The 27,034-nt window shown below is 52.5% G+C and overlaps 1 protein-coding gene across 2 annotated transcripts in view; it reads right to left on the reverse strand.

The window, feature by feature from the left end:
* Positions 1-1,418: 1,418 nt before the first annotated feature.
* The window catches only part of MAP2K6 (mitogen-activated protein kinase kinase 6), a 47,056-nt gene continuing 21,440 nt past the window's right edge, over positions 1,419-27,034 (reverse strand). The window contains exons 2-12 of one of the 2 annotated variants that reach the window (XM_084218328.1): positions 19,956-20,022; positions 19,059-19,107; positions 17,331-17,444; positions 14,792-14,911; positions 14,127-14,243; positions 13,546-13,597; positions 10,990-11,117; positions 9,881-9,958; positions 7,983-8,122; positions 5,330-5,375; positions 1,419-2,349 (exon numbers count right to left, since the gene is read on the reverse strand). In XM_084218328.1, the coding sequence (XP_084074454.1) occupies positions 2,272-2,349; positions 5,330-5,375; positions 7,983-8,122; positions 9,881-9,958; positions 10,990-11,117; positions 13,546-13,597; positions 14,127-14,243; positions 14,792-14,911; positions 17,331-17,444; positions 19,059-19,107; positions 19,956-20,022 (989 nt within the window). In that variant the 3' untranslated portion in view covers positions 1,419-2,271. Of the gene's footprint in view, positions 2,350-5,061; positions 5,376-7,982; positions 8,123-9,880; positions 9,959-10,989; positions 11,118-13,545; positions 13,598-14,126; positions 14,244-14,791; positions 14,912-17,330; positions 17,445-19,058; positions 19,108-19,955; positions 20,023-27,034 lie in introns of those variants that run through there. The other variant, XM_084218327.1, reaches the window with a different exon arrangement.

The raw sequence follows: 27,034 nt of genomic DNA on the forward strand, positions 1-27,034 counted from the left end.
GAGAAATGCCACAAATGCTGCCCAGCCTGTCAGTGCCAGCCCAGGGCAGGGCTGCAGCACCCCAGTGTCACTACCAGCCTGTGGTGACAGTGACAGTGCCAGCCCAGGGACTGGTGGTGTCCCTGTGTGCCTCTCTGAAGGGCTGGCATGTCCCCAGCACAGGAGGTGTCACCACCCCCCAGCCCTGCTCTGAACACTGCCCTGCCAGGGGATCCCTTCCCAAAATCCCCTCACACTGTTCCAACCTGCACCAGCAGAGTCTGGAGCTGCCAACCTGGCAGAGCAGGGTGGAATGACACCTGCACAGGGTCAGTGATACCTGCACAGGGTCAGTGACATCCTGTACAGGGTCAGTGACATTGGGCACAGGGTCAGTGACATTGTGCACGGGTCCATCACTGCAGGACAGGGTGCAATGACATCCTGCACAGGTTTAGTGACACCTGCACAGGTTGAGCACTGCAGGACAGGGTGCAATGACATTGTGCACAGGCTCAGTGCCATCCTGTACGGGTTCAGCACTGCAGGACAGGGTGCAATGACACCTGCACAGGCTCAGTGACACCTGCACAGGTTCAGGGTGTGTTTCTGGTCACACCTGGCTCTGGGGGCTGTGCCCCAGCCAGGGGTGGGGATGGAAGCGCGTGCAGGGGCACGAGGCACTTGTGCAGCCCCCCCAGATGTGCAGGCAGGCCCCACTGCAGGGCTGGGGGAAGGACCAGGGCAAAGGCAGAGGAGCTCAGGCAGCTGTGGCTCAAACCAGCTCAAACCAGCTCAGGCAGCTGTGGCTCAAACCAGCGCTAACCTGGAGCCAGCAGCCTTGCTCCAGGCCCAGCAACACTCCTGGTGCCCCCTGCTCCAGTGACTGACCCCAGGGCAGAGGGAGCTCCAGCTCCTCTCCCGCCTCAGCAGCCTCCTTCTCCTGCCCCTGGCTCGCAGCTTGTCCCCAGGATCCCGGCCAGCAGCGGGATGCTCCTGGGCAGGCTGGGCTGTGCTGTCCCTGCCTGGTTTCCCAGGCTGCAGCACCCAGCTGGGGCTGGCACAGCCCGGTCCAGGGGCCAGCAGGGGCTCCTGGCAGCGCTGGCACTCCCAGACCCTGCGGGGATGCAGGGAGGGATTGCTGCCAAGGCAGTGCCAGGAGCCCTGGAGACCAGCACCAAGGCATGCCCCTCTTCAGGGGTGTCACACCGTGCCCCCCGTGATCCTGTCCCGCCCCGAGGAGGAGAGAGGAGCTCCCACTGAGGCCCAAAGCAGCTCATCCCCAGCCCAAGGGAGCCTCGGGCACTGCAACGCTGCTGGGCAGGCGGGCACGCACCAGGGCAGCCTCCTCCTCCTCTTTGTGCAACTCCTCAGACAGCCTCCTTCCTCCCTCCTCCTCCTCCTCTGTCCCACACTGTCCCAGGGACTCCCAGAGCTCCCAGCCTGCCTCTCCAGCAGGGCAGGGCTGGGATGGGGCTGGCCCAGCCCAAGAAGCACCAGCTGGACTCAGAGCGCGGTGTCTGGAGAAGAGGTGACACAGGGGACACCAGGAGGGGACACAGGGGACACCAGGGCCTCCCTCCCTGGCACAGCTCGAGCAGCTGAGCTGCAGGTCTTGCTCATCAATTCCTTTTATGATGCACATTAAATATATTCCACAACAGGGACGCTTCTCCTCTCCTCTCCCCTCTCCTCAGACACCTCTTCCCCAGCAAAGCCCTACAAGTGCTGCTTGCTGTGGCCTCATTTTGCATCATCATCATCATCATCATCATCATCATCACCACGCACTCATCCTCATATAAAACAGAAATCTATTCCATCAAGCACTTAACATAAATATTAAAATAATGGAAGGGACAAAATATAAATCTACATACAACTTCATGACTACCATAGCACCTATTACCATGACAAAGCAAATTCTGGTTCAAGGGGAAGGGAAGGGGGATGAGGAGCAAGTTAGGAAGAGGAACCTCGACTGTCATTAAATATGTAAATCACTCATTCAAAAAAAAAAAATTTGTTGTTGTTGTTGTTGTTTTGTTTTTTTTTGTTTTAAGGTTACCAACCTTATTAAAATTCATTCCACTAACCAGCTCGTTCTATGTCACTATGGATACCAAAGAACCCTTTCCAAAAACTCGGGCGAGGCGGGGGTTTCTCAGAATAAAACCAAACCAAACCAAAACAAAACACTTTCTGTTGGTGCTTCCATGACAAGTCCTGCCACGTGCCCCTCCCCTGCACCCACCAGTCCACAGAAGGGCAATTCTTTTCCAAGTCCAGTTCTCAGTCTCCCAGGATGAGCTTGACAAAAGAGGCGACGTCTGTCTCTTTGGATTCGTGCAGGGTGAAGAAAGGATGTTGCTGAAAAGGAAAGAGAGAAAAAAACAGCAAAGTTTATTATTCACCAAAAAAGCTTTTCAGACAATCCTCTAGACAGTGAAGAAGGTTTTCTTCTTAGCATCATAATATTGGGATTTTACAGCTGAGGCAATCAGGGAGCACAGGAGCTGCTCCATGGAATTGTGAAGCCCCCCTGAATTCCCCCCAAACCCCGAGTGGGCAGCTCTGGAGGCAAGGGGAAGGCTCAGAAAACCCTCTCCATGTGCCCCAAATCCCTCCCCAGCCCCTGCTGACCCATCCAGCTGGAGCAGGGCAAACCTTGCTGGCTGCAGTGCTTTTCCCTCAGCCCTGTCTGTGTATTTTTACCCTCTGGTGACTCCTGAGCCTCATTTCCTCCCTGAGCTGCCCCTCCTCAGAGCAGGAGAGGCTCCTTCACCCCAGCCACCACACAGGAAAGCCATCCCAACTGGAAAACCATCCCCTCTTGTGTGTCTAACTACTTCATCCTGACCAACGTGGGGAGACAGCCTGCCAGAAAACCCTGCTGACATTTCAGCACCAATGGAAAAACACGGCTGAGGAGGAAAAACACAACCAAACCCTCCCCAGAACAACAAAACCCCTCTCCACCAGGACCAGCAATCCAGCTTGGCTGGTTCAGACACACACCAAGCTGAGATCCCACCTGAAACACCCCAAAATGCTGCTTGACACCCACTGTCCTGGCAGATCGTGGGATTTGTTTGCAGGGAGGGTGTCAGGGAGAACCAAAAGGCAGCCAGGGCCCTGCAGGGTTTGATTTCCCAACAATCTCATTTCAAGTGGGATTTTTAAAGGTAATTTGGGATTTCCAGGGTTTTTTTCAAGCTGCCCCTCAGCTCAGCTCCTGAGTGTTGGCTGTTTCCAAGAGGAGGGAGAGGAAGAGTGAAGAAAAGAGATTTTTCAAGGTGGGCTTGAGTGGAAAGTCACCCAGGGAATAAGATGAGGCAGCTCAGAGCGGCTGGGAAGCGATCCAAAGACACACCAGTAAGGAAGAGGAAGCACAATTATGTGGGAAACAGGGCTGGAATGGGCTCAGGCAAAGATCCAGGCAAAACTTGAGGTCTCCCTAGGTCAGACAGGCACAGGAACTGAAGTGTCCTGAAGAACTCTGAGGTGACCCCAACGTCTTGTTATCATCCCTGCTTTCCCACCCCACTGAAGTGGCACCCAAAGCACAGCCACCCCAGCCTGGAACCCCCAAAACTGTGCCAGGGCTGGCAGCAATGCCCTCCAGCCCAGCCCTGAGGCTGGCACAGAGCCCTGTGCCAGGCAGGGTGTGCAGACCACCCCTCCTGCAGCAGGGTCACGCTCCCCTTCACCTGGGGAAGGGGCTTTTTCAATGAAATTAAGCACCCCTATCAGCTTTCCTGATGCTCAAGATAGCACAGAGTCACATTTTCCATGAGAAACCTCAATTCCACAGGAAAGTCTTGGTCTAAATGACAAGTTCAATCCAGCACCACAACTTAATGCTGTAAGAGAGAGGAAAAAACCCCAACAGAACAGCAACCCTTAAACCACAGGACCTCACAACATCCATGTCAGCCATAAAATACCACAGCATTGAGGTACTCTGCAGGGGTGATCCAAGAACCTAATTCAATAGAAATGCACTCCCTTGCCAATGGGTATTAATGCTGCAGCAGACAGAGCTGCTTCAGTGAACCTTTCTTGATAAAAGGCCATTTGGCAAAGTTCAGAAGTTTGCTTAAAATATACAGATGGATTTATTCAATAATATAGCCCCCAAAAAAATAAAGTTTAAAAAAAAAAGCCATAAATCTCAGGCCTCTCTTTGTTTGAAACCAAGCTGTGTGTCAATCAGATCTATTTATAGTTTAATTGCATTACAGGGCCCAGCACCAAAATGCCACGGGAATTATTCACTGCTTACAAGTCAGGGTTGTGGATTTCCAGCATGACTTGCAGGTAAAAATCACCTTAAAGCTGCACCTTCTCACCTCTGAGCAGGAGGTGTGAGGTGGTGGTGGGTCTGACCCCCTGGTGGCTGAATGTATATCCCAAAAATTGTGGAGTAGGGAATATGAGTGCCTAAAGGAATCCCTCAGCAGTTTCCACCCTTAATCCAGGTGATCTTGACACTGAGACTGGACAGGGGTGGGAATGCAGGGTCAGGATCTCCAGAAATTACAAATTTAGGCACCTCCCTGCCTTTAGAAAGCTGTGAATTGTGTGAGAGTAAAAAAGGAGGAGTGAAGCACCAACTTCCCGAGCTCTCCTGCTTTTTGCCAGCTTTTAGGAGCACCAGGATCAACACCAGAAAGTCAGGGGAGAAGGGGAGGCCATGAAGCTGTGGAGGCCAAGCAGAAAAATCTTTTCTTGCCAGCTGCAGCCCAGAGCTCTGGCTGGGCACAGGGCAGGGCCCTGCACTTCCCCTGCCACCAGCCTCTACTGGCATTTTCCTCCCTGGTTACTCCTCAGTTATCCCTCCCAGTAAACAGTCTCTAGGCAGCAGATGAAATTCAATAACTGGAATTATTAGTCACAGACTCATCCCTGTCCCCAGCATCCAGGAATTACTCTGCACAAAAGTTCTCCTCTGCAAAGCACCAGGGCAGCAAAACCCCACTGGCCACTGGGCTCCTGCAGCTCCTGTGGAGCACCTGGGGCACACTGAGGTGTTTGAGCTGATCACAAACCCCCAGAGGAGGATTTGAGCCTCTCCAACTCATTCTTCACAGCCTCATTCTTGTCCATGGCCTGCTTGAACACGTATTTTCTCCCTTGATGTCCAAAAAAGATGGAAATCACCTGGCTGAGATTTCAAAGAGCATCTCTGATCCGCAGCCACCCTCCCAGTGTCACAATTCTCCCATCTGGTATGAAAAAAGAGATGCAAAGCAGCCCAAAACACCATCACTACTGGAATTTCTGCCTTCAGCACCTCACTGTGACCCTCTGCAGCTCTGAACACGCTGCTTGATGCAGCCACACTCACCATAAGCTCTGGGTATGTTGGCCGTTCTTTGGAATTCTTCTTCAAGCTTTAATTGGGGGAAAAAAAAAAAAAAAAGGAAAAAAATTAGAATTTACCCTAAAACAACATCATGACCAAAGGAAGGTTTAAAGACTCTGCAGAATAAGTTCAGCTGCTCCTCCAAGCTGAGGAAACAATTTATGCCTTGAGGACAGGGACAGCCAACAGTGCTGGGTACCAGAGCTCAAGGTCCAGCGAGAGACCAAAAGCACCACTTAAAACACTGCCTCATGCTGGGGGACAGGCACAACTGGGAGTTTGGGTGCTCTCCAACGGGCCAGTGACTCAGGGAAGGGATTCAGCTCCGAGCTGTGCCTGGGAGCAGCGGCTGAGTGGCTGCAGAGCACGTGCCCAACTGTTTGTTTATCGCCGCGCCGTTATCAGCGGGGACGCTTCCATGGGACATCCTTTTTTTCTCCTCTCCTACAACAGATGGCCCTGGAGGGTTGTAGCTGGAAGTTATTTTGGTTTCCCTCCAGCAGAAAATAGCTTTTTAAAAGACAGGACGTAATCTCTACTCACTTCCTGGCAGTGTATTTAGGGGAAAGAAACTTGGAGCGACTTGAAAAGATCTTCACACACGTACGCGGCGGTGGCGGGGAAAAGGTGTCACACTGAGCAAAACAAAAGTGAGAACCTCTGCTAGGATTTGCTGGGGCCCAGAGGAAGCAGAGGACACACACTGAATAGATATTTCCTGCTTGCTGTGTGTGGAGGGCTCGTGTTTAGTGTCATGTTGTGAATGAACAGAGGAACCCGGGGCCCATACGTGCCAATATTGCCGGCCCGAAGGTATGGGATGTGTCACATCCTCCCAGCTCAGGAGCAGCCCCAGCCAAGGTGAATTTGAAGGTTAGCCGTGTCCAGATTTGGTGCAATTCTCTTAATTTAGACCCTCTTCAAAACAAATTCATGCCCAGGTTACTAATAGCAGGAAATCTGGTGAGAAGTTACTGAAATCGGTGCAAATTTTCAGGAATGTAGCATTATACTGGGATGGGATCCTGACTCAGACATCCCAGGGACCTTCCTGCAGTGCCTACAGCTGATGGGCAGACACAGTCCTAAGCCAGGCTTGACACAGAGGGGCTGTGACCTGGTCGGTGTCAGAAGGAATCCCCAGACCCCAATAACACAAAACTGGTGCAAAGTTCACCATTCCAAGCCCAAGCCACCCTGCTGGCAGTCAGGGATCTCCAGTGACCCTGGAGGACAGGATTTGCAGAGCCAGGAGCCACCATGTGCTCCCAGAGGGGCTGTGGATGTGACCCCTAATGCAGCCACAGCCCGAGCTGCAGGACACAGGGCTTGGAAGAGCAAAGGAACAAGAGGAACAGCCTGCCTGGCACAAGCAGGGAAACAGCAGAGCCAGCAGCACTGTTTGAGGAACAGCAGCTGCTCCAAAACCTCAGCGTGAGCTCGGCAGGAACGGGGGGCATCTTGTGAGAGGGCTGTGCCAAGGCAGCTCTCCCCAGGCAGGCAGGGCACAGGGGCAGGGCAGGTATTCCCCAGCGTGGGGCAGGGGCTGAGCAGCTGAGCACAGGGACATGAAAACATGCTGCAACAGGACTCTGAAGAATCTCCACGTGGGTACTGAGAGTCCCCAGGCAGGAGCAGCTGACAGTCGCCTTCCCGGGGCACAGCAGAGCCCTGGCCCCGGGGCTGGCAGCTCAAAACTGTCTCACATTTCTGTTTGTCCATCTGCCAGCCTGGCAGCGGGCTGGGTGGCACTGCAGGGCCTGCCTGGGACACCCAACCCTGCAGGGAGGCTGCAGGGAGGGCAGGGGCTGCCTGAGCTCTGTGTGCAGCCTGCAGACAGCAGCAGGGCTGCTCCAGCCCCTTCCTGCAGCACAGCCAAATTCTGCTGCTGCTGCCAGCTCCAGGGCTGGGGAGAGCACAGCAGCAGTGCCAGGGCCCTGGGAGAGGGACAGAGAGCAGCCAGAGGGGAACAGCACGGGGCAGAACCTGCTCTCAGAGCTGTGTGCCCCTGCAGGCACAGTTTGGGGTCACTGGGATGTGTGTGGCACAGTCTGGGTCACTGGGGTGTGTGTGGCACAGTTTGGGGTCACTGGGCTGTGTGTGGCACAGTTTGTGCCCCCTCCTAAACCCCCTGTGCCCCCTCCTAAACCCTGTGTCCCCTCCTAAACCCCCTGTGTCCCACCTAAACCCCGTGTGCCCCTCCTAAACCCCCTGTGTCCCTCCTAAACCCCGTGTGCCCCTTCCTAAACCCCATGTGTCCCTTCCTAAACCCCCTGTCCCCCTCCTAAACCCCGTGTGTCCCTTCCTAAACCCCGTGTGCCCCCTCCTAAACCCCCTGTCCCCCTCCTAAACCCCATGTGTCCCTTCCTAAACCCCCTGTCCCCCTCCTAAACTCCGTGTGCCCCTCCTAAACCCCCTGTGTCCCTCCTAAACCCCATGTGCCCCCTCCTAAACCCCCTGTGTCCCCTCCAAGAGCCCAGCCTGCCCCTCAGACAGCCCCCCAGCTGCCACCAGCACTGCTGTGTGCCAGGCATGAGGGCACAGGGAACATCCTGCCCATCACTGGGGCTGAGAGCTGCCCGTGGTGAGGGTGAGCAGGGCCAGGGGAAGAGAGGGAGAAGAGGGGAAACGTCACCATTGCGAGGTAAAATCGACGAACTCTGCTGAGAACCTCTCTGCTGGCAGCTGTGGCGAGGGCTCCTCCACCACCTGCTTGAGCTGCTGGAAGGGAGTGCCCCAGGAGTCGTAGGGGAAGCGCAGGATGGCCAGCTCGATCTGCAACACAGAGCCCAGCCTCAGGAGGGGCACAGCCCACGGGGCTGCCACGGCCCCACGCCCACCCTGGGGTGGTTTTGTGGCCCCACAGAAATGGGGTTGGTCAGCATGGAGATGGGAATGCTGCAAGGAGATCTCAGAGCCCCCAGCCATGCCTAAAGAGGGATCCCAGAGAGGAGGGAGAGGGAGTTTTTACATGGGCAGACAGTGATGGAGCCAAGGGGATTGGTTTGGAAGTAAAAGAGGAGAGATCTAGATCAGATATCAGGAGGGAATCCTTCCCTGGGAGGGTGGGGAGGCACAGCTGTGGCTGCCCCTGGATCCCTGGCAGTGTCCAGGGACAGGCTTGGAGCAGCCTGGGACAGTGGGAGGTGCTGTACCCATGGCAGGGGTGGAATGAAGTGACCTTTAAGGCCCCTTCCAACCCAAACCACTCTGGGATTCCATGATTTCCTCACCCCCCCCGGCCACAGCACATTGCTTATGCTCCCCCAGCAAACAGCAGAGGCAGGAGGAGCCCCAGGCAAAGGCTGCCACTCCAACCAGCCCCCCTGCATAGGGTCACTGGACTTTGGGAGCAGATGGGCTCCCCCAAACACTGCCTGGGATCCCCCCCTGTCCCCGCTCTCCTCCGCGGATGGCTGAGTGCCGGAGGACTCGCAGCGCTGGGAGCGCACGCTGCCCCATCGTGCCTTAGCCCATGCTGCCATCTCCCGGCGGCTGCAGCCTCCACACCGCTCCCTCCTCCTTCCCTTCCACCCTGGGCCACCTTCCCGAGCCCTTCCCCTTCCCACCCCGCGCCACCAGCGTCGCTGTGGGCAGGAGAACGAACCCACGAGCCACACTGAGCCCTCCTGATGGCCCTGGCAGCCCCCAGGTGACCCTGCCATGGTGATGCCCAGGTGACAGCCCTGGCAGCCCCAGGTGACCCTGGTGATCCTACCATGGTGATGCCCAGGTGACCCTGCCATGGTGACCCCACCATGGTGACCCCCAGGTGACCCTGCCATGGTGACGCCCAGGTGACCCAGGTGAGCCCCAGGTGACACCACCATGGTGACCCCCAGGTGACCCTGGTGACGCCCAGGTGACCCTGGTGACCCTGCCATGGTGACCATACCATGGTGATGCCCAGGTGACAGCCCTGGCAGCCCCAGGTGACCCCCAGGTGACCGTACCATGGTGATCCCCAGGTGACACCACCATGGTGACCCCCAGGTGACCCTGGTGACGCCCAGGTGACCCTGGTGACCCTGCCATGGTGACCATACCATGGTGATGCCCAGGTGACAGCCCTGGCAGCCCCAGGTGACCCCCAGGTGACCCTGCCATGGCGACCCCCAGGTGACCCAGGAGAGCCCCAGGTGACCCCACCATGGTGATGCCCAGGTGACCCTGCCATGGTGACCCCCCAGGTCACAGCCCCAGGAGCCCCCAGGTGACCCCACCATGGTGATGCCCAGGTGACCCAGGTGACCCCCAGGTGACCCCCAGGTGACCGTACCATGGTGATGCCCAGGTGACCCAGGTGACCCCCAGGTGACCCTGCCATGGTGACCGTACCATGGTGATGCCCAGGTGACAGCCCTGGCAGCCCCCAGGTGACCCAGGTGACCCCCAGGTGATCCCCAGGTGACCCCACCATGCACCATGGTGATGCCCAGGTGACCCAGGTGACCCCACCATGGTGATGCCCAGGTGACCCTGCCATGGTGATGCCCAGGTGACCCCCAGGTGACCCTGCCCAGGTGCCCGTACCATGGTGATGCCCAGGCTCCAGATGTCCGATTTGACGCTGTATCCCTTCTGGTTCAGCTCCGGGTTGATTCTCTCCGGCTGCCAACAGACACAGGGGAGGGTGAGGAGCAGGGATGTCCCCAGTGCCCTGCCCACGCCCAGGGTGGGTCCCTCAGGGTGGCAGCCCAGCCCCCTCAGCCCCCACAGCCACCTCACCCTCCCTGTGAGGGGCTGTGCCGGTTCCCCCTCCTCACAGGAAGGGCAGGCAGTGAAATGGGTCACCAGAAAGTGGCACCTGCACCAGGGGCTGGCCTGGCACAGCTGGCACCAAGGGCTGACAGCCCTCAGCTCTCCAGGACTGCTCCCACCCTGGCCAAGCGCTCCACGAGGGGTTAATCCTGCACAGCAGCTCCCAGGAGCAGCCCCAGGCACCCCTGGGTGTTCTTCCTCCCCATGCTAAGCAGTGCTGTCCCCACAAATGGCAACCAGGCAAGGGGGAGCAATTCCAGAACCTTCCCCGAGGTCACAGGCAGGCAAGAGGGCAGCAGGAAGCTGTGCCCAGATGTGATCTGAGCCATGAGCTCAGAGCTGCCTCCCCTGCCAAGGGGATTGTATCCCTTCACTTCAGGGCTACTGTGCCATTCACATTCTCTGGAAAAATCCCTTCGCCCAGGATTCTTCTCCTGGGAAGCTGAGAAGCCTCAGAGAAAAGGGAAACAATTCTGATCTCATTTGCTTCTCCTGTGCTGTGCTGATGTGGAATGTGTTTGGAGATTGTTCACCCACAGGTGATTGTTCCATTGCATTCTGCTGGGAGTTGTTTTCACTCTTTGGCCAGTCAGGGCCAAGCTGTGTCAACTCTGGAGAGAGTCACCAGTTTTCATTATTATCTTTTAGCATTCTGTCTGTATCCTGTCTGTGTTCTTTAGTATAGTATAGTTTAATATTCTTTAATATAATATAGTATCATAATAAATGAGCCTTGTGAGCACATGGAGTCAGGTTCATCATTCCTGCCGCTGTCAGGAAGGAAGCAGGGCACCCCACTAATACCATAACTCCAGGGCTCCCCAAAGGATCCCCAGGCTAGGTGCTGCTGATCCTTCCCCCCAGGCAGCTGCTGCACTTACAGCCATGTAGGGTTTGCATCCTGCATCCATGGTTTTAGCCACAGAGTCAACGAGGTAACCGCTGATCCCAAAATCGCACATTTTCACCTGCCCCTGCGTATTGATCAACACGTTAGAGGGCTTTACATCTGCAAGAAGGAACACAGAGCACAGTCACTGTCACCTGGGGGTGCTGGCCCGAGGCACAAGCAGCCACAGAGGGTTCAGCAGCAGCAGAGGGCACGGGGAGCCCGGCAGAGCCCGGCAGAGCCAGGCGTGCCCATGGGTGTGCAGTGACAGCCCCGTGGGGCTGGCAGTGTCCTGGCAGTGTCCCTGCCCCCACACACCCCCTCCCCGAGCCAGGGCAGCAGGAGGGGGCTCTGTGTGTCACCATCACACCCCAGGGCTCAGGGAATGGCCACGGACACCGGGGAGCTCACAGGGAGAAGCTCCAAGGGGCTGGGGGGGATCCTGGGGGGTGACCCTATGGGGTAACCCTGTGGGGTGGTTCTATGGGGTGATCCTGGGGGGTGACCCTGTGGTGTGGTTCTATGGGGTGATCCTGGGGGGTGGTTCTATGGGGTGGTTCTATGGGGTGATCCTGTGAGGTGATCCTATGGGGTGGTTCTAGGGGTGACCCTGGGGGGTAACCCTATGGGGTAACCCTGTGGGGTGATCCTGGGGGGTGACCCTATGGGGTAACCCTGGGGGGTGGTTCTAGGGGTGATCCTGTGGGGTGACCCTATGGGGTGATCCTGTGGGGTGACCCTATGGGGTGGTTCTGTGAGGTGACCCTATGGGGTGATCCCGTGGGGTGATCGCAAAGGGCTGGAGCTCTGGCAATGCCCCGTGGGTCTGGAGTCATGCCAGCAAAAGGAAAAACCCCATGGGGGAAAGATGTGGGGCAGGAAAGGGTGAAAGGGCTGCAGGGGAAGGAGGGAGCAGTAAACTGAGACAAGGATGAAAGGCTCAGGCACATTTGGGATTTTAAGGATACAAAGCCTGACTGCAGCGTGAGCAGCAGCAGCAGAGTGGGAGCTGCACACCCCATGGAAATCAGGCCAGAGCCTCATCTCTCTATTGCTGCCACATTTATCTCTTCCCATCGTGGCTCTACAAATCCCTGGGTGCTCATCAGGGCAGCTCCAGCCCCCAGCAGAAAGGGGAATTAAGGCACCCAGAGATGGCAGGAGGTGACACCCAGGGGAGCACAGAGGTGTTCTCCTGCAGGGCAGGGAGCTGCTCTCTGAGGCTAATCCCAAATGGAATTCCAGCACAGGTGACCCTGCTTTCCCTGGGATGCTCCAAAGGGAGCAATCCTTTCCCTGCTGCCACCCAGAAATAACAGATCACTTCCTGAAGATCCTGTGTCTCCACATGATGAAGAATTAAATGGAAGAGCTGAAACACCCTTTGAAGGATGCCAGGAGCTGTGTTTGAGCCCTGCTTATTAAAACTGTGGGTTTACAGCTCGTTAACATCTGCTCCCTAATCAGCATTCTGCAATCAGGTATCCAAAATCCCCACCCATCTGTCACTAGGCTGAAATAAGACAATTTTCAGTGGAAATCAAACCAGGCCACACAGAAACCCAGCAGCCAAGAAGGGCTTTGCACCTCCTGTGAGTGAGAGAGAAGGCAGAAACTCAAACCCCAGCCACAGGAAGAACAGAGCCAGTGCCACTGCCTGCTCCAGCTGAACTCTGCTGCCTCCCACACTCCAGGGAGGGCTCCTTCCTCCTCAGGACAACTGAAAAGGACCCTTTAAAAATAAAGGTGTCAAGCAAGGTTTGTCTCTGAGTGTGTTCACAGCAGCTTTGAGACCCTCCAGAGGGGAAAGCATCAGGAGAGTTTAAGGAGGGGATTTCTGGTTTGATTTGAGGCTGGTTTAGGTGTCAGACTGCTCTGCTGCACTGGTGCTCAGGGAAGCTCATGGCAGGGGTGAGGATGGCTGGAGCAGTGCAGGAGGATGAGGCTGGCAGGGAGATCCCTTGTGGAGTTTTTCATATAAAACTTACACACTTTATATATATAAAACTCTCTATATATTACTATATTCTAAAAGCTTAAGCTCTGAGTTTCCCACCCTGTGATATCACACAGTTCTATTCAAACTCCACCCTCACAATCCCAGTGCCATCATTCCATTCTGGAAGCTTCTCCACAGCCCCAGGTCAGTGCAGTGTTCTCCTGGGGTCAGAGCCTGCCAGAACAGAAAGCCCAAAATTCTCAGCAGCGTCCAGGGCTCCAAATCCCCTCTGTGCACACCAGCACAGAGTGGGGACAAACCTGGGCACAGCCTGCTCCAAACCTGTCCAAGGATGGGGGAAAGGCTGAATTTCACCCAGGTGATGGAGCACACCATGGGTTTAGGGAAACAGCCCCTCCTGCTTCCCTTCAGGGAAACACAGGGAGAGCAGGCAGATTTTAAGGGGCAAACAGCAAACAGCAGCCATCTCCTCTGCCTGGGTTCTGCTGCAAGCCATGAGATGCTGGGGAGCATTTTGCTGACTTTCTCTGGGGTACTTTGGGAGCCCTTGCCAGGCTGAGAGCAGGGCAGGGCGTGCCTGGCACTCACCTCGGTGGATCACGCTGAGCTTGCTGTGCAGATGTTCGAGTGCCTTTACAATCTGAAACGACAAACCCAGAGTCAGCCACAGCTGGCAGCACCACCAGGAGGAGGAAAGGATACCTGGCTTCACCCCCAGACCCACCAGCAGGGCAGGAAAACCACGTCCCCCACGAGTCCTGCACCCTGCCACCAGCAGCCTGAGGGTTGGTGGGGACCCAGGGATCATCCTGGGGGCTCTGGGACAATGATGGGAAGGGAAAGGAGCTGCAGGAGCCACCCCACACCTCCCACTGGGCCAGCTCTCCATCATGTGTGTGCATGGGCACATTTATGGCTTATAAACCATAAAGGAGCTGCAGGAGCCTCCCCACAGCTCCCACTGGGCCAGCTCTCCATCATGTGTGTGCATGGGCACATTTATGGCTTACAAACAACACCAGCTCAGACCAGAGCTGGGAATGGCCACGTGGGCTGGCACAGGGACCACCCTCCTGCTGGAGCCCATGCAGCAGGGAGCTCAGGTCAGGTAGGAGCTGGCTTAGGAGAGAAACCCCTCTCCCTGCCCTCCTCAGCCTGCTGCTACTCACAGAGACTGCGATTTTCCCCAGGATGTCCTCGGGAATCGTCAGGCCTTTGTCAATGACGTGTTTGTAGAATTTGTCCAGTGAGGTATCCATCAGCTCCATGCAAATCCACACATCTCCCTGGAGGGTAAAGCAAGCAGATACCCAGAGATTTGAACAAAACATCTCTTCTTCCTTTTTCCTTTCTCCCTTTTCCTTTTCCCTTTCCTTTTTCCTTTTCTTTTTTTGTTTTTTTAAACCCATTCAAAGCTGTTCTAGGCTCTCTTTTCCCTGCTCTGGAAGTGCTGTTCACATTCCCTACCATTTAGGGCGTCCCCTTCCCAAAGCAGAGCCTTGGTGATTTAGGAGCCCAGAAAGTCACCAGGAACTGAGGCTCCCAATGCCCAGCCAGGAAAAGTTCAGCTCTGCAGAGCTGTGCTGAAAGCTCTTCAATAAATCCTCCTTTTCAGAGCTTTCCAGATGCTAGATTCTAGAAAGCTCTTCAACAAATCCTCCTTTTCAGAGCTTTTGTGGATGAAAACAAGCCAGGACAATTTTAACACCATGGGACCAGGCTGTCCCACAGCCACAGTGACACGTCCTTAAGCCAGGACTAAACCAGGTGGAGATTAAAGCCCTGGCACCTGCAGGAAGAGCAGGAGTGGGAGCTGAGCCCCAGGCAGCCTCACCTCTCGGAAGAGTGCCCCGTAAAAGGTGACAGTGAAGGGACAATCCACGGTCCTCATGGAGATGTCCAGGTCCATCAGCAGCCTCTTCTGCTCCTGGCTGTTCACCGTGGCTCGGATGCGCTGCAGGGCAGAGCGGGTCAGGGGGGCTTGGCACCACAGCTGGACCCCCAGCACCCCTCCTGTCACCCCTCTGCCACCACCCTGGTCACAGGCACGTCCCCAGCCTGGCACCCACGGGGTATTCACAAGGATGTTCATGGGTTTGACCTGTCACATTCAAATTTTCTGAAAATCACTTTGCCTGGGATTCTTCTCCTGGGAAGCTGAGAAGCCTCAGAGAAAAAGGGAAACAATTCTGATCTCATTTGCTTCTCCTGTGCTGTGCTCCTGTGGAATGTGTTTGGAGATTGTTCACCCACAGGTAATTGTTCCATTGCATTCTGCTGGGAGTTGTTTTCACTCTTTGGCCACTCAGGGCCAAACTGTGTCAGGGCTCTGGAGAGAGTCACCAGCTTTCATTATTATCTTTTTAGCCTTCTGTCTGTATCCTGTCTGTATTCTTTAGTATAATTTAGTATAGTATTCTTTAATATAATATAGATCATAAAATAATAAATTAACCTTCTGAGCACATAAAGTCAGATTCATCATTCCTCCCTGCCACGAGGGTCCCCGCAAATACAATATTGACCCAGTCCTTCAATATTTTGTCTTATGGACTCATGCTGCAGTGTGAGATTTCTTAGCCAATCATGTTATGACACACAAACCTACAGAACTGCATTCTGAACTCCTTGTTCAGCTTTTGATCCCCTTTTATTTTTTCTAATCTTAAACTCTAAACATTCTTCTTCTTAACTTAACATGTCTCTGCTTTAAACTCTAAATCCACATTCTCACTCTAGCAATTAAGTTTGGAAGCCTTTTCCAAGCTCTCAGATCAAATCCAGGGTTTAATTCTAAGTTTTGGTGCAGGAGCACCCAGGGGTCTTCTCAGCACTGGTGGTTTTGCTCTTCCCTGCAAACACCACTCTTTATGCAAGAGCCAAAAGAAAAAAGAGGCTGGGGAGAGGAGGAAGGAGCAGAGAATCAAATTCCAGGCTGGTGGAAAGCTGGGATTTTTGGAGTGCAGTTCTGTTCCATCAGCGGGTTTTGGTCACAAGAGAGGGCTCCAGAGCCAGTGGGTTCCCCATGGCTGTGGAAAAGGGGCATTTCCCAGAGTCCCGGTCTCCTACACCATTAAAAATTATTGTGCATTGAATCCTAGGCAAACAGGAATATTGTGGATAGCAGGCAAAATGTGAAAATCCTAACAAAAACTTCCTGTTCCGAGGAGACTGAGAAAGTCCCAAATGAAGAAGAGTCTCTTGTGCAATTGGATTTATTCTTCTCTTAATTGTGAAGTGAATCTGAGGGACTACAGCAGAAAAAAAATGTAAATTTATATGCATGTATATTTAACACGTGTAATTTGCGTTATATGCAATTTATATGTGTGTGTGTATTTTAAAAAATGATGGAGAATTGAATCCTGGGCAAAGAGGAATATTGTGGACAGAGGTGAACAATGTGATGGACCCACCACAAACCTGGAGCACCCCCCTCTCAAACACCCCCCTCTTCTGGCTGCAGCAGCCCAACCCTCCCCACGTGGCAGGAGGGCGAGGAGAGCAGCAATGTCAGGGAGGGAGCAAGGGGGATCCCAGGGTGCCCAGGGAGACTCTGCAACCCCAGGGAGCTGGGTTTGAGCCCCAGTCTGTGGGGGATCGGGGTGGGATGGTGGGGATGGATGGAGAGCAGAGATCTCTGAAGGCAGGTCTGGAACTTGGGGTTTATTGCAAAGAATGGGGGTGCAGGGCCCTGCTGGGAGCTGCCAGGCACAGCTCAGAGCAGCCCAAGAGAGGGAGAGAGAGAAAAAGAGAGTGGTGAAGAGGATGAGAGGGTGAGGTTCCCGTTACAGTACAATAAATCTTCTTCTGGTCGTGGGAACTTGGGGTTTATTGCAAAGGGCCAAGTGCAGGGCCCTGCTGGGAGCTGCCAGGCACAGCTCAGAGCAGCCCAAGAGAAGTAGAGAGAGTGGGAAAGAGGATGAGAGAGAGGATGAGAGGATAAGAGAGTAAGAGGATAAGAGAGCGAGGTTCCCGTTACAAAATAATAAATCTTCTTCTGTGCTGAATATTCTAATTCTCACTAACCAATCTAGCCCAAGATACAGCATTTATATACAGCCTATAAGAATCATTACATTGCCATGTTGTGTTACATTTTAAACCCCATAAACTCCTCTTTGGGCCCTTCTGCCCAGCCAGCAGGCTCTGCTCTGCCCCTTGGAGCTGCCTGCAAGCAGAGGGTGTTGTTCCATCCAAGGGGATGCCCTCAGCCAGCCATGCCGTTGTTTTCCAGATGTTCAGTAACTGAGGGATCTCAGAGCTTGCTTTCATTTCAATCTCACTCATAGTTTCTATTCTCTCAAGATCTTTTTCCAGGCAATCACACTGACAAGGCTTTCCCACCCCTCTGCCCCAGCAGCCCCCGGTACCTTCACTGCCATGATCTGCCCGCTGGGCATGTGCCGCATCTTCTCCACCACGCCGTACGCGCCCCGGCCCAGCTCCGAGATGGGCTCCAGGTCATCGGCCTTCACCTCAAAGTTCTGCCAACAAAAGGCACCTTAGACACAGCCACAGGGCTGCTTCTAGCTGGATAACTGCAGGGTCAGAGTGCCCCAGGGAGCAGGCAGGCTCGGATAGCTCAGCCTTCCGGAGGCTGGGTGTCTGCAAACCCAGGCTGCTACGGCCACCTTAGCAAGCTCAGCTCAAGTGAGCTCAGCTCAAGTGAGCTCAGCTCTTTTATAGGTTCAGCTCTCTGCTTGCTAAAGGCACTCTGGCTGGGCAGTGGCTTCAGGCAGGCAGAGGGAGGGAAGGCAGCCTCGGTGGTTCCACAGTGATGGTTTATTGAGGGGTCCGTGAAGGGTTCTGGTGACAGCTCTTCTGCCAGAATGGGCTGAAGCAGCCCCTGATATAGGGGTACAAGGGCTCAGGAACTGAGCCCTATTCATTGTAAGGGTTAGGGAGAATGGCCTGTGGGGTCACAGAGAGATGAGCTGCCCTGGAGCACTGGAGAGAGGGCTCCTGGCTTAGTTACTGTGACTTGGCATTTTCTTATCTCTAGGCTTCCATCCTCCATGGGGCTCTGACCAGCCCCGTGTCTGCTACAAGGCAGCAGGGCCCTGGGGCTCTGTGCTGTGCTGTGACCCCAAATGCAGCCCTACTGCCCCCCATATGCAGCCCTGCTCTGTGCTGTGACCCCCAGTGCAGCCCTGCTGTGACCCCCCCCAAATGCAGCCCTGCTGTGACCCCCCCCAAATGCAGCCCTGCTGTGATCCCCCCCAAATGCAGCCCTGCTGTGACCCCCCCCAAATGCAGCCCTGCCTGGCACATCCTCCCCCTGCTATGCATCCCCTCCCCAGCTGGGATAAACTCCCAGCCTTGAGAATTTATATAAATTATATATATCATATCAATAATAAAATAGTAAATAATATTCAATATCGTGATGTAATTTATATAATATACATATATATATAATTTTATATTCATAGTTATTCATTTTATACTTGTATAGTTTAAATAATATAATATTTAATAAATTGTAGATCACATAGAGATTATAAATAATAAAATAATAAATAGTATTCATTATAGTTATATAATTCATATCATATATATTTATACATAACTTTATATTTTATTTATTTATTTTATATGATTTTCTTCCAGGCAGGAACATCCACCCTGGAGGACATGACCTTCAACACCACCAAAGAGAAACATTTTGGGTGAAGGCTTTAAACCAGCAAAGGAACTGCAGAGGAGAGTAAAACAACTCTGCTAGCAACCCCATTGCTCAATAATGGTCACCTCCAGGGGATTAGCTGCACCTCAGTGCAGCAGGGAAGGAATTTCCAGGGTGGAAAATATGCAGGGAGCCAGGGGAGGCAGAGGGTGATGCTGGGCAGTGCCAAGCAGCAGCTCCAGCTCCCACCCACACCCCGAGGAGCACAAACTCCAGGGGCCACTTGGACATTTCTGCCAGCCCCCAGAGCTCCCAGGCTGCAGCTTCTCAGCTTTTATTCCTCCAGCAGCTGCTCTGTCTTTCAGGTAAAAGGGGCTGTCAGTGCTAATTGCAACAGCTGGCAGTGAATTCTGTGCCCTTCCTGAAGTGGAGCAACCCCACCAGCAGCCAGCCCAGGATGTCTCAGCCTTACCTCCTCACCAATGGAGATGCAGGCTTTGGAGTCCAGATCTCTGGGTGGCCTGCACACAAAAAAAAAAAACAGAAAAAAATTGAAATATTCCCCACAAAGGTCAATTTTCCCTCAGGGATTAAATCCAGCCCCCAAGCCATGCCCTCACACCTTCCCTGCAGCCCTGAGCAGCCTCCTGGCTCTGCAGGATCAACAGATCCACAAAGTCACCCCAAAAAAGGGAAAAAGCGACTGGAATTGGCATTTCTCACACCCAGGCTGCCCCTGCAGGATCCCAGAGGGATTCACTGTGAAATCAAGGCAAGCACCAAATCCCTGCCAGCCTGTAGGAAAAGTGGATTCAGTGGGCAGGAGCATCCAAAGCTGCTGTAAATCCTCACCTCAGTCACACAGCACAGGCTGACAGGCTAAAAACATTCAGTGCAAGGAAACAAAGAAAGCCAAGCAGGCTGGGGATGCTCAAAGGGCCCTAAACCCAGAGGGATTCCCTCTGCAAGGCTGGGCAGGCAGGGGATGAGGATCAGTTTCATGCCTTGACAAATGCCTGCTGCTCAAACTGGGGGCCAAAGTGCCACACCAGTCCAAACTGGGGGCCCATTCTGGTTCTTATCTTTATTTTTTTCCCTATCTTTTTCTTCTGCTCTTTATCTTTTTATCCTTTACTGCATCATCCAGCAGCACACGAGACTGATGCATCTCAGATGGGGCTGGGAAATGCAAGGGCTGAGAAATTATCCCAAAACCCCAGAATGGTTGGGGTTGGAAGGGAGCTTAAATATCATTTAATTCCACTCCCTGCCATGGGTAGGAACAACTTCCAGTACCCCAGGGTGCTCCAAGCTCCATCCAGCCTGGGCTGGGGCACTGGTTTGCTCTTCATTCTGCTTGCAGACTTACGTGGAGCTCGTCTGTGGTTGCTCAAATGCTTCTTTAGGAATTTTCAGCCCAGGGTTTCTCTTCTTGCCTGTGAAACAAGAAAGAGGCAGAGTTGAAGAAAGGCACTTTTTGGTGGTGGTGGTTGGTGTTGTTTGGGGTGATTTGTTTGGGGTTAATTTGCACAGCACAGCTTGTCTGTGTTTGTTGAGTTCGTTTCGCAGAAATGCCCGGCCAGGCTGGTGGGGCAGACTCAGGGCACAGAGTTCAAACATAAAGTGCCTTTGTTCAGCAGGGTTTCATGAAAACCTGTGAGCTCTGCCTGCCAGCTTGGTCCAGAAAACAGGCAGGGGCTCTGGCAAAGGCAGGCCAGGAGAACATGCAAGGGGAAAGGTATTTCTCCTCCTACCCACAGAGGATCCCTTCAAACACCTCTCAGATTTACAACCATTCCAGATCCAGAACTTCAAACCCTGCCAGGATGAAACATCTTCTGAAAATTGCATCTGAAAGTGCAGATTGTGATTCTGCTTAACTGCACGTTTCATCTCCTGGTCACTAAAGTGATGCAAACCCAGCAAAAATAAAGCAGAATTCAAGTTTGGAGGCTCCAAAGCCATTTGTTTCTATTCACACTGACCAGCCAAGCTTTTCTGAGCTGGATGCAGCTCAAGATCTGAGGCAGCTCAGCTGCAGCTCTCCTGGAAAGGGAGCAGAGCCACGAGAGCCAGGCAGAGCAGAGAAACACAAGAAGCTTTTTACAACTGCACAGACCCAGCCCCATTTCAGCATGGGAGAAACAACCTGGACACATCACTCCCAAACCCCAAGGGAAACATCTGCCTGCTGGGCTGGCTGAGAAAATCCCTGGTTCATCCACCCCAAAAAGGCACAAGCATCTAAATGAGGCATTCAGCATTTTTAATCTAAGAATTTCTATTAATTAATCCTTTTTTTTAGCAGGAGTTTTACTCTCTGTTCCCAACCCTCTCTCTCAAACTTCACCTATAATTTGGTCCATCCCCCCAAAATCCAAAATGGCACAATTTAAATGAGGTATTCAGCATTTTTAATCTAACAATTTCTATTAATTACTCTATTTTTTTAAGCAGGAGTTTTACTCTCTGTTCCCAACCCTCTCTCTCAAACTTTACCTATACTTTGGTCCATCCATATACTTCACCTATAATTTGGTCCATCCCCCCAAAATGGCACAATTTAAATGAGGCATTCAGCATTTTTAATCTAACAATTTCTAAGAATTACTCTATTTTTTTAAGCACCCTCTCTCTCAAACTCCACCTTTTATTTGGTCCATCCCCCCCTAAAAAGGCTCAATTTAATTGAGGCATTCAGCATTTTTAATCTAACAATTTCTATTAATTATTTTTTTTTTTAAGCAGGATTTCTACTTTCTATTCCCAACCCTCTCTCTCAAACTTCACCTATAATTTGGTTCATACCCCCCAAAAAAGCTCAATTTAATTGAGGCATTCAGCATTTTTAATCTAACAATTCCTGTTAATTAATTTTTTTTTTTTTAATCAGGAGTTTTACTGTCTGTTCCCAACCCTCTCTCTCAAACCTCACCTATACACATCTGAATTTGTTTTTCTTTTTGACACATCAATAGATGCCTGTGCATCCCAGTGCCAGAGGGGTGCTGGATCAAAGAGCAGCACCCAGGATGGAAAATGACCTCTATGAATCAATTGATCAATTCACATTAGCTTTTTTTTTTTTAGAGTTTTGGTTTTTGGGTTGTTTTATTGCTGTTGTTGTTGTTGGGGCATTTTTTGTTTTGTTTTTGTTTGGGTTTATTAAAGATTTTTTTTGTTTGGGGTTGGGGTTTTGGTGTTTGGTTTTCTTTTCATTTTTAGTGAGTTTTTGGTGGGGTTTTTTTTTCTCCACCCTATGGAATGGGTGGAAAATTTGGGATTTTTTGCCCTTCCTGGGTTCTGGTGGGGTTTTGGGTTCTGCTCATTCTGGGCTTCACTGTCTTCACGTGCTGAGGAGCACAGCCCAGGAGTGAGATCCCCACAAAGCCCAAATGTTAGTGGGGTTTTGGGGTGATCAGGGCTCTTTGGGGGGAATTTTGGGGTTTGGCCCTTCCTGGGTCATGGTGGAGCTCGAGGAACCTTTTTGGTTTGTAGAGTTCCCCTCCCATCTGTGCTTTGAACATTGAAGATCTCCAGCAAATTTTTATTCCATTGAGTTTTTTCCATTGAGGATGAGTGGGACTCATTGGAATGGGATTCTGGGTGGAAAATCTGGGGGTTTTTACCCTTCCTGGGCTGTGCTGGAATTTTGGGTTGGGAAGCAGAAGCATTTTTGGGGAGCCACGTTGATTTGCAGAGCTCTCTGGTGCTGGGTGCTCCAGATTCCCTCTCCTGCCCCAGCTGTGCCACCTCAGACCTGTGGGATGTTCAGTGGCAGAGCTGCTCTGGATGCTGGCACCTCATCCCAAAAAAGGAATCTCAGAAATACAGGTCTGAAAAATTCCCTGCAAACAATTAATTCCCTGCAAACAAAAAATTCCCTGCTCCTCTGGCATTTCCCAAGCTGCCATCCCAGCCACCTCCCTGCATCCTCAAGGAAACGACACAAGCACAGGAAAAGCATCTTCACACTGATTCTGCACATGGAAAAAAAGACACAAAAATCCACCCCACTGCCTGTGGAGGAATGAACTGCTCCTCTGAGGGCTGAACTGTCCCTGTGAACACTCAGCAGTCACGCTGGCACCACCAAAATCAAACAAGAAACAGGCAGAAATTTGCTCTGTTATTCCCTTTTTTCCATTTTATCCTCCAAGCTCTGCTTGCACCACCCCACGTGCTGTCCCTGAACCTGCTGTGGGAGGGAGAAAATGAACCTGCTGGAAATGAAGCTGATTTGAACTGCACCCAGAACAGGTTCTTATCTCGGTGTCAGCAGGACCAGGGAGCAAAAAGCCAAACCCAAATAAACACCTAAAGCCTTTCCTCCTAGGGAAATAAAATCTGCATTTTGGGCAGTTTATTTTCCTTGTCTCTTCTTCACAGAACACAATATTTTGAAACTTTGCCATTTTTTTGAAGCACAATCTGTCCATGCCTCGGAGCTGCCAAGGCACAGGCAGAGTTTAACATTCTTTGGGGTTTTCTTTTCAAGAAAAGCAGAAAGCAACAACAGTAGCTGGAGTGAGACACGGATTTCACAATGGCACCAGGAGGAGGGATGGGAAATGGGAATTGCCATGGCCAGGATCTGCACCGGCAGCAGCCAGAGGTGTGTGGATGGTGGGGGGCTGTGCTGACTTTATGGTTATTTCATGAATCCTGGCCTGAAATCAGGCAGTTTCAACTGGATCAGGCCAAATTTCTGAGCTCCAACATGCAAAGCACTCGTCTCTCCAAGCCTCTGGGGCCAAGGTCTGTGAGTGGTTTGCAGGAAGCAGCAGCAATCCTGAGTGTGGCACTGCCTGAAACCCAAAACAAGCAGCAGAACCAGCCCAGCAGAACCAGCCCAACAGAACCATCCCAGCAGAGCCAGCCCAGCAGAACCAGCCCAGCAGAACCAGCCCAGCAGAACCAGCCCAGCAGAACCAGCCCAGCAGAGCCAGCCCAGCAGGACCAGCCCAGCAGAACCAGCCCAGCAGAACCAGCCCAGCAGAACCAGCCCAGCAGAACCAGCCCAGCAGAACCAGCCCAGCAGAGCCAGCCCAGCAGGACCAGCCCAGCAGAACCAGCCCAGCAGAACCAGCCCAGCAGGACCAGCCCAGCAGAACCAGCCCAGCAGAACCAGCCCAGCAGAACCAGCCCAGGAGAACCAGCCCAGCAGAACCAGCCCAGCAGAGCCAGCCCAGCAGAACCAGCCCAGCAGGACCAGCCCAGCAGAGCCAGTCCAGCAGAACCAGCCCAGCAGAACCAGCCCAGCAGAACCATCCCAGCAGAGCCAGCCCAGCAGGACCATCCCAGCAGAGCCAGCCCAGCAGGACCAGCTCAACAGAACCAGCTCAACAGAACCAGCCCAGCAGAGCTAGCCCAGCAGGACCAGCCCAGCAGGACCAGCTCAACAGAACCAGCTCAACAGAACCAGCCCAGCAGAACCAGCCCAGCAGAACCAGCCCAGCAGAGCCAGCCCAGCAGAACCAGCCCAGCAGAACCAGCCCAGCAGAGCCAGCCCAGCAGAACCAGCCCAGCAGAACCAGCCCAGCAGAACCAGCCCAGCAGAACCAGCCCAGCAGAGCCAGCCCAGCAGAACCAGCCCAGCAGAACCAGCCCAGGAGAACCAGCCCAGCAGGCTGCAGGATCCAGGACCCCCTTCACTCCAGAGTCCAACAGCCCAGCTGACACCTCTGCCTTCCTCACCCAACACAAACACACTTAAAAGGCTTTTTTTCTAAAGGAAAAGAATATTTGGAAATCTCCAGATCAGTTCAATAGGAGCTGCCAAGCCAGTGTGTCTCTGTCAAAATAAAATCCCCCAGTTTGCCACCCTTGGCTTGGGGAGCATTAAAATCATCTGCACTGGAGCTCCAAATGTGGGGGCAGCTTAACAACACACCAAATGGGATGGTACCTGTTCCATGCACCAGAAAACCAGCATTTTCCACTGTGTGCTTGTGAATCATGACTATTTTTAGCTTTGTTTCCTGGACAAAACCACCCTGTGTGTGTTTATCTGCAGGTCTGTGCTGCCCATGGCCCCTCTCAGCCCCACCTGGCACAGGAACTGAGCTTTTGGAGGTTGAAAATCTGGGAAAAGAGGGTGATTCAATAAAGGAGGTGATTCTCAGCCCCCCCCTGCACAGGAACTGAGCTTTTGGAGGTTGAAAATCTGGGAAAAGCGGGAGATTCAATAAAGGAGGTGATTCTATAAAGGAGGTGATTCTCAGCCCCACAGGACACAGGAACTGAGCTTTTGGAGATTGAAAATCTGGGAAAAGTGGGTGATTCAATAAAGGAGGTGATTCTCAGCCCCACCTGACATGGAAACTGAGCTTTTGGAGATTGAAAATCTGGGAAAAGAGGGTGATTCAATAAAGGAGGTGATTCTCAGCCCCACCTGACATGGAAACTGAGCTTTTGGAGATTGAAAATCTGGGAAAAGAGGGTGATTCAATAAAGGAGGTGATTCTCAGCCCCACAGGACACAGGAACTGAGCTTTTGGAGGTTGAAAATCTGGGAAAGGCGGGAGATTCAATAACAGAGTCCCCAGCTCAGGGACTGAAAGACAAAAGCCACCCGTGGCAGGCACCAGGTATGCACACAGGTGCTTCAGACCCCAAATAACAGCACAGGGCTCCAGCCTGGGGCACAGCCCAGCAGAGCAGAGGGGATTTGCTGCAATCCCTGGGGATTTGCAGTAAGGAAATCCACCTTGTGAACCACCACACACAGCTCCAAGTCTAAATGTGGCTCCTCCTGCAGAAGGTTCTGCTCCCCAGCACCCAAAAAAAAAAGAATTTTCTGTGTAAACAACCCCTGGAGCTTTGCTGCTCCCTGAGCCTTCGAGCTGAAGCTCATTTGAGAGCTCTCCCTGCAATTTGGCACATGGAGACATCCACAAGCACTTGACTCCCAAGCCAAGTTTGAAGAATAATTGAGGCAGAAAAAAGCAAGCTTGGTTCAGAGTGATGCTGAGAGACATCTCCAGAACCCAGCTTTGATAAACAAAACTTCCAGGGTATCTGTGACATTAAGCAGAAGCTTAAATCTACTTTCTTTTAGCAAAAAAAAACCCCCAAAATTCCCATTAAATGCTGAACCTGGTGCTGAAGAAGGCGCCACCTTTACAAAGCCTTTCCTGCAAGTTCCCTCTCAGGATGAAACAGCCTCAAGCTGTGCCTGGGGAGGTTCAGATGAGAAATTGGGAGGAATTTCTTCTCCAAAAGGTTGGCCAGGAATTGGGAGAGGGCCCAGGGCAGTGGTGGCACCTGGGGACATTGGAGGGGCTGGGTTTGGATTCAGTGAGCTTGGAGAGCTTTTCCACCCTTAATGATTCCCTGATTTTGGGGGTCTGATGCAGCATCCCTGGGAGCTCCTGTGCCCCAGGACTGCTCCTGCAGGGCCCAACCAACCCCAAGAACCAGGGGAAAAACCCTGACTCCATGAAAACATTAAACACTCCCCTGGGAAGGTCCTGAAGCTCCTGAGGGAGGGGAGGAAAGCACATTTCCAAGGGGTTCCTTAACCTCTTCCCACTGACAGAGCACAGGGATGCTGCTGAGAAGCTTTAACCCCCCTCAATTAAATAGCAATATTTAATTGAGAAAGGAAACTTCAACATTTCACAGCGAAAAGAACAGGGAATAACAAAGAAAGGGAATGGGCTGTAACAGAAAATAAACTTCAACTTCTGAAGGAAAATCCCAGTCTCCAGACTTTTCACTGCAGTCAAAAAGTTTTCATGATACAATCCAAAATAAATGGTTCCTTGCCACAAAAAGCTCCTATTTCCTTCAAAGGATATTAACTAGTTCTGTCTTCACCACAATTTATTATTAAAAATGTGTTCAATAGCCATGTAGCAACATTTCCTTTCAAGCAACACTCTTGCTGGTAAAATTTCACAGGCAGGAAATGCCTCTTTCTCCATTTTTTAGGAGATAAAAGTGGCTCATTTATGATTCCAATCTCTCCCAAGGATTTTTTTTGTCTGATTTCTTGGAAGGTTTTGAAAGCTAAATCATCTGGTTTTCCCCTATCAGCTGCAGTCTCTGCATGAACAAACTCCCACCCCAAAAATGGGGGTAAACTGGGAATGTCTGCTGGCTTTCCATGGAAGGAAAGTGAATTTTGGCAGCTCCCAAGGCTCCACAACCAAAGCCTGGTCTGATCCTGAAGTGCCACTTATTGATATTTGTGAATTCTCATGGCTGTTACACAGCAATCCTGGCACAGTCTGAGGGCTGGGCATGTCCTGTCACCACTGCCCAAGGTTTGAAGGTTTAATCCTGCCCAGGTCTCTCCCCCAAGGAATTCAATTCTTCCCCCACAGGTGGGGACATCCCAGGGTGAGAGGAGCATCCCTGGTGTCCCCAGGGTCACCCACTGCCCAATCCAGACTAAACAAGGGCCATCAGCACAGCCCAGGGCTCCCTGCCCAGCTGAAAAAT

The sequence above is a fragment of the Fringilla coelebs genome (assembly GCF_963513975.1).
Source record: "Fringilla coelebs genome assembly, chromosome: 19".
NCBI lineage: Eukaryota > Metazoa > Chordata > Aves > Passeriformes > Fringillidae > Fringilla > Fringilla coelebs.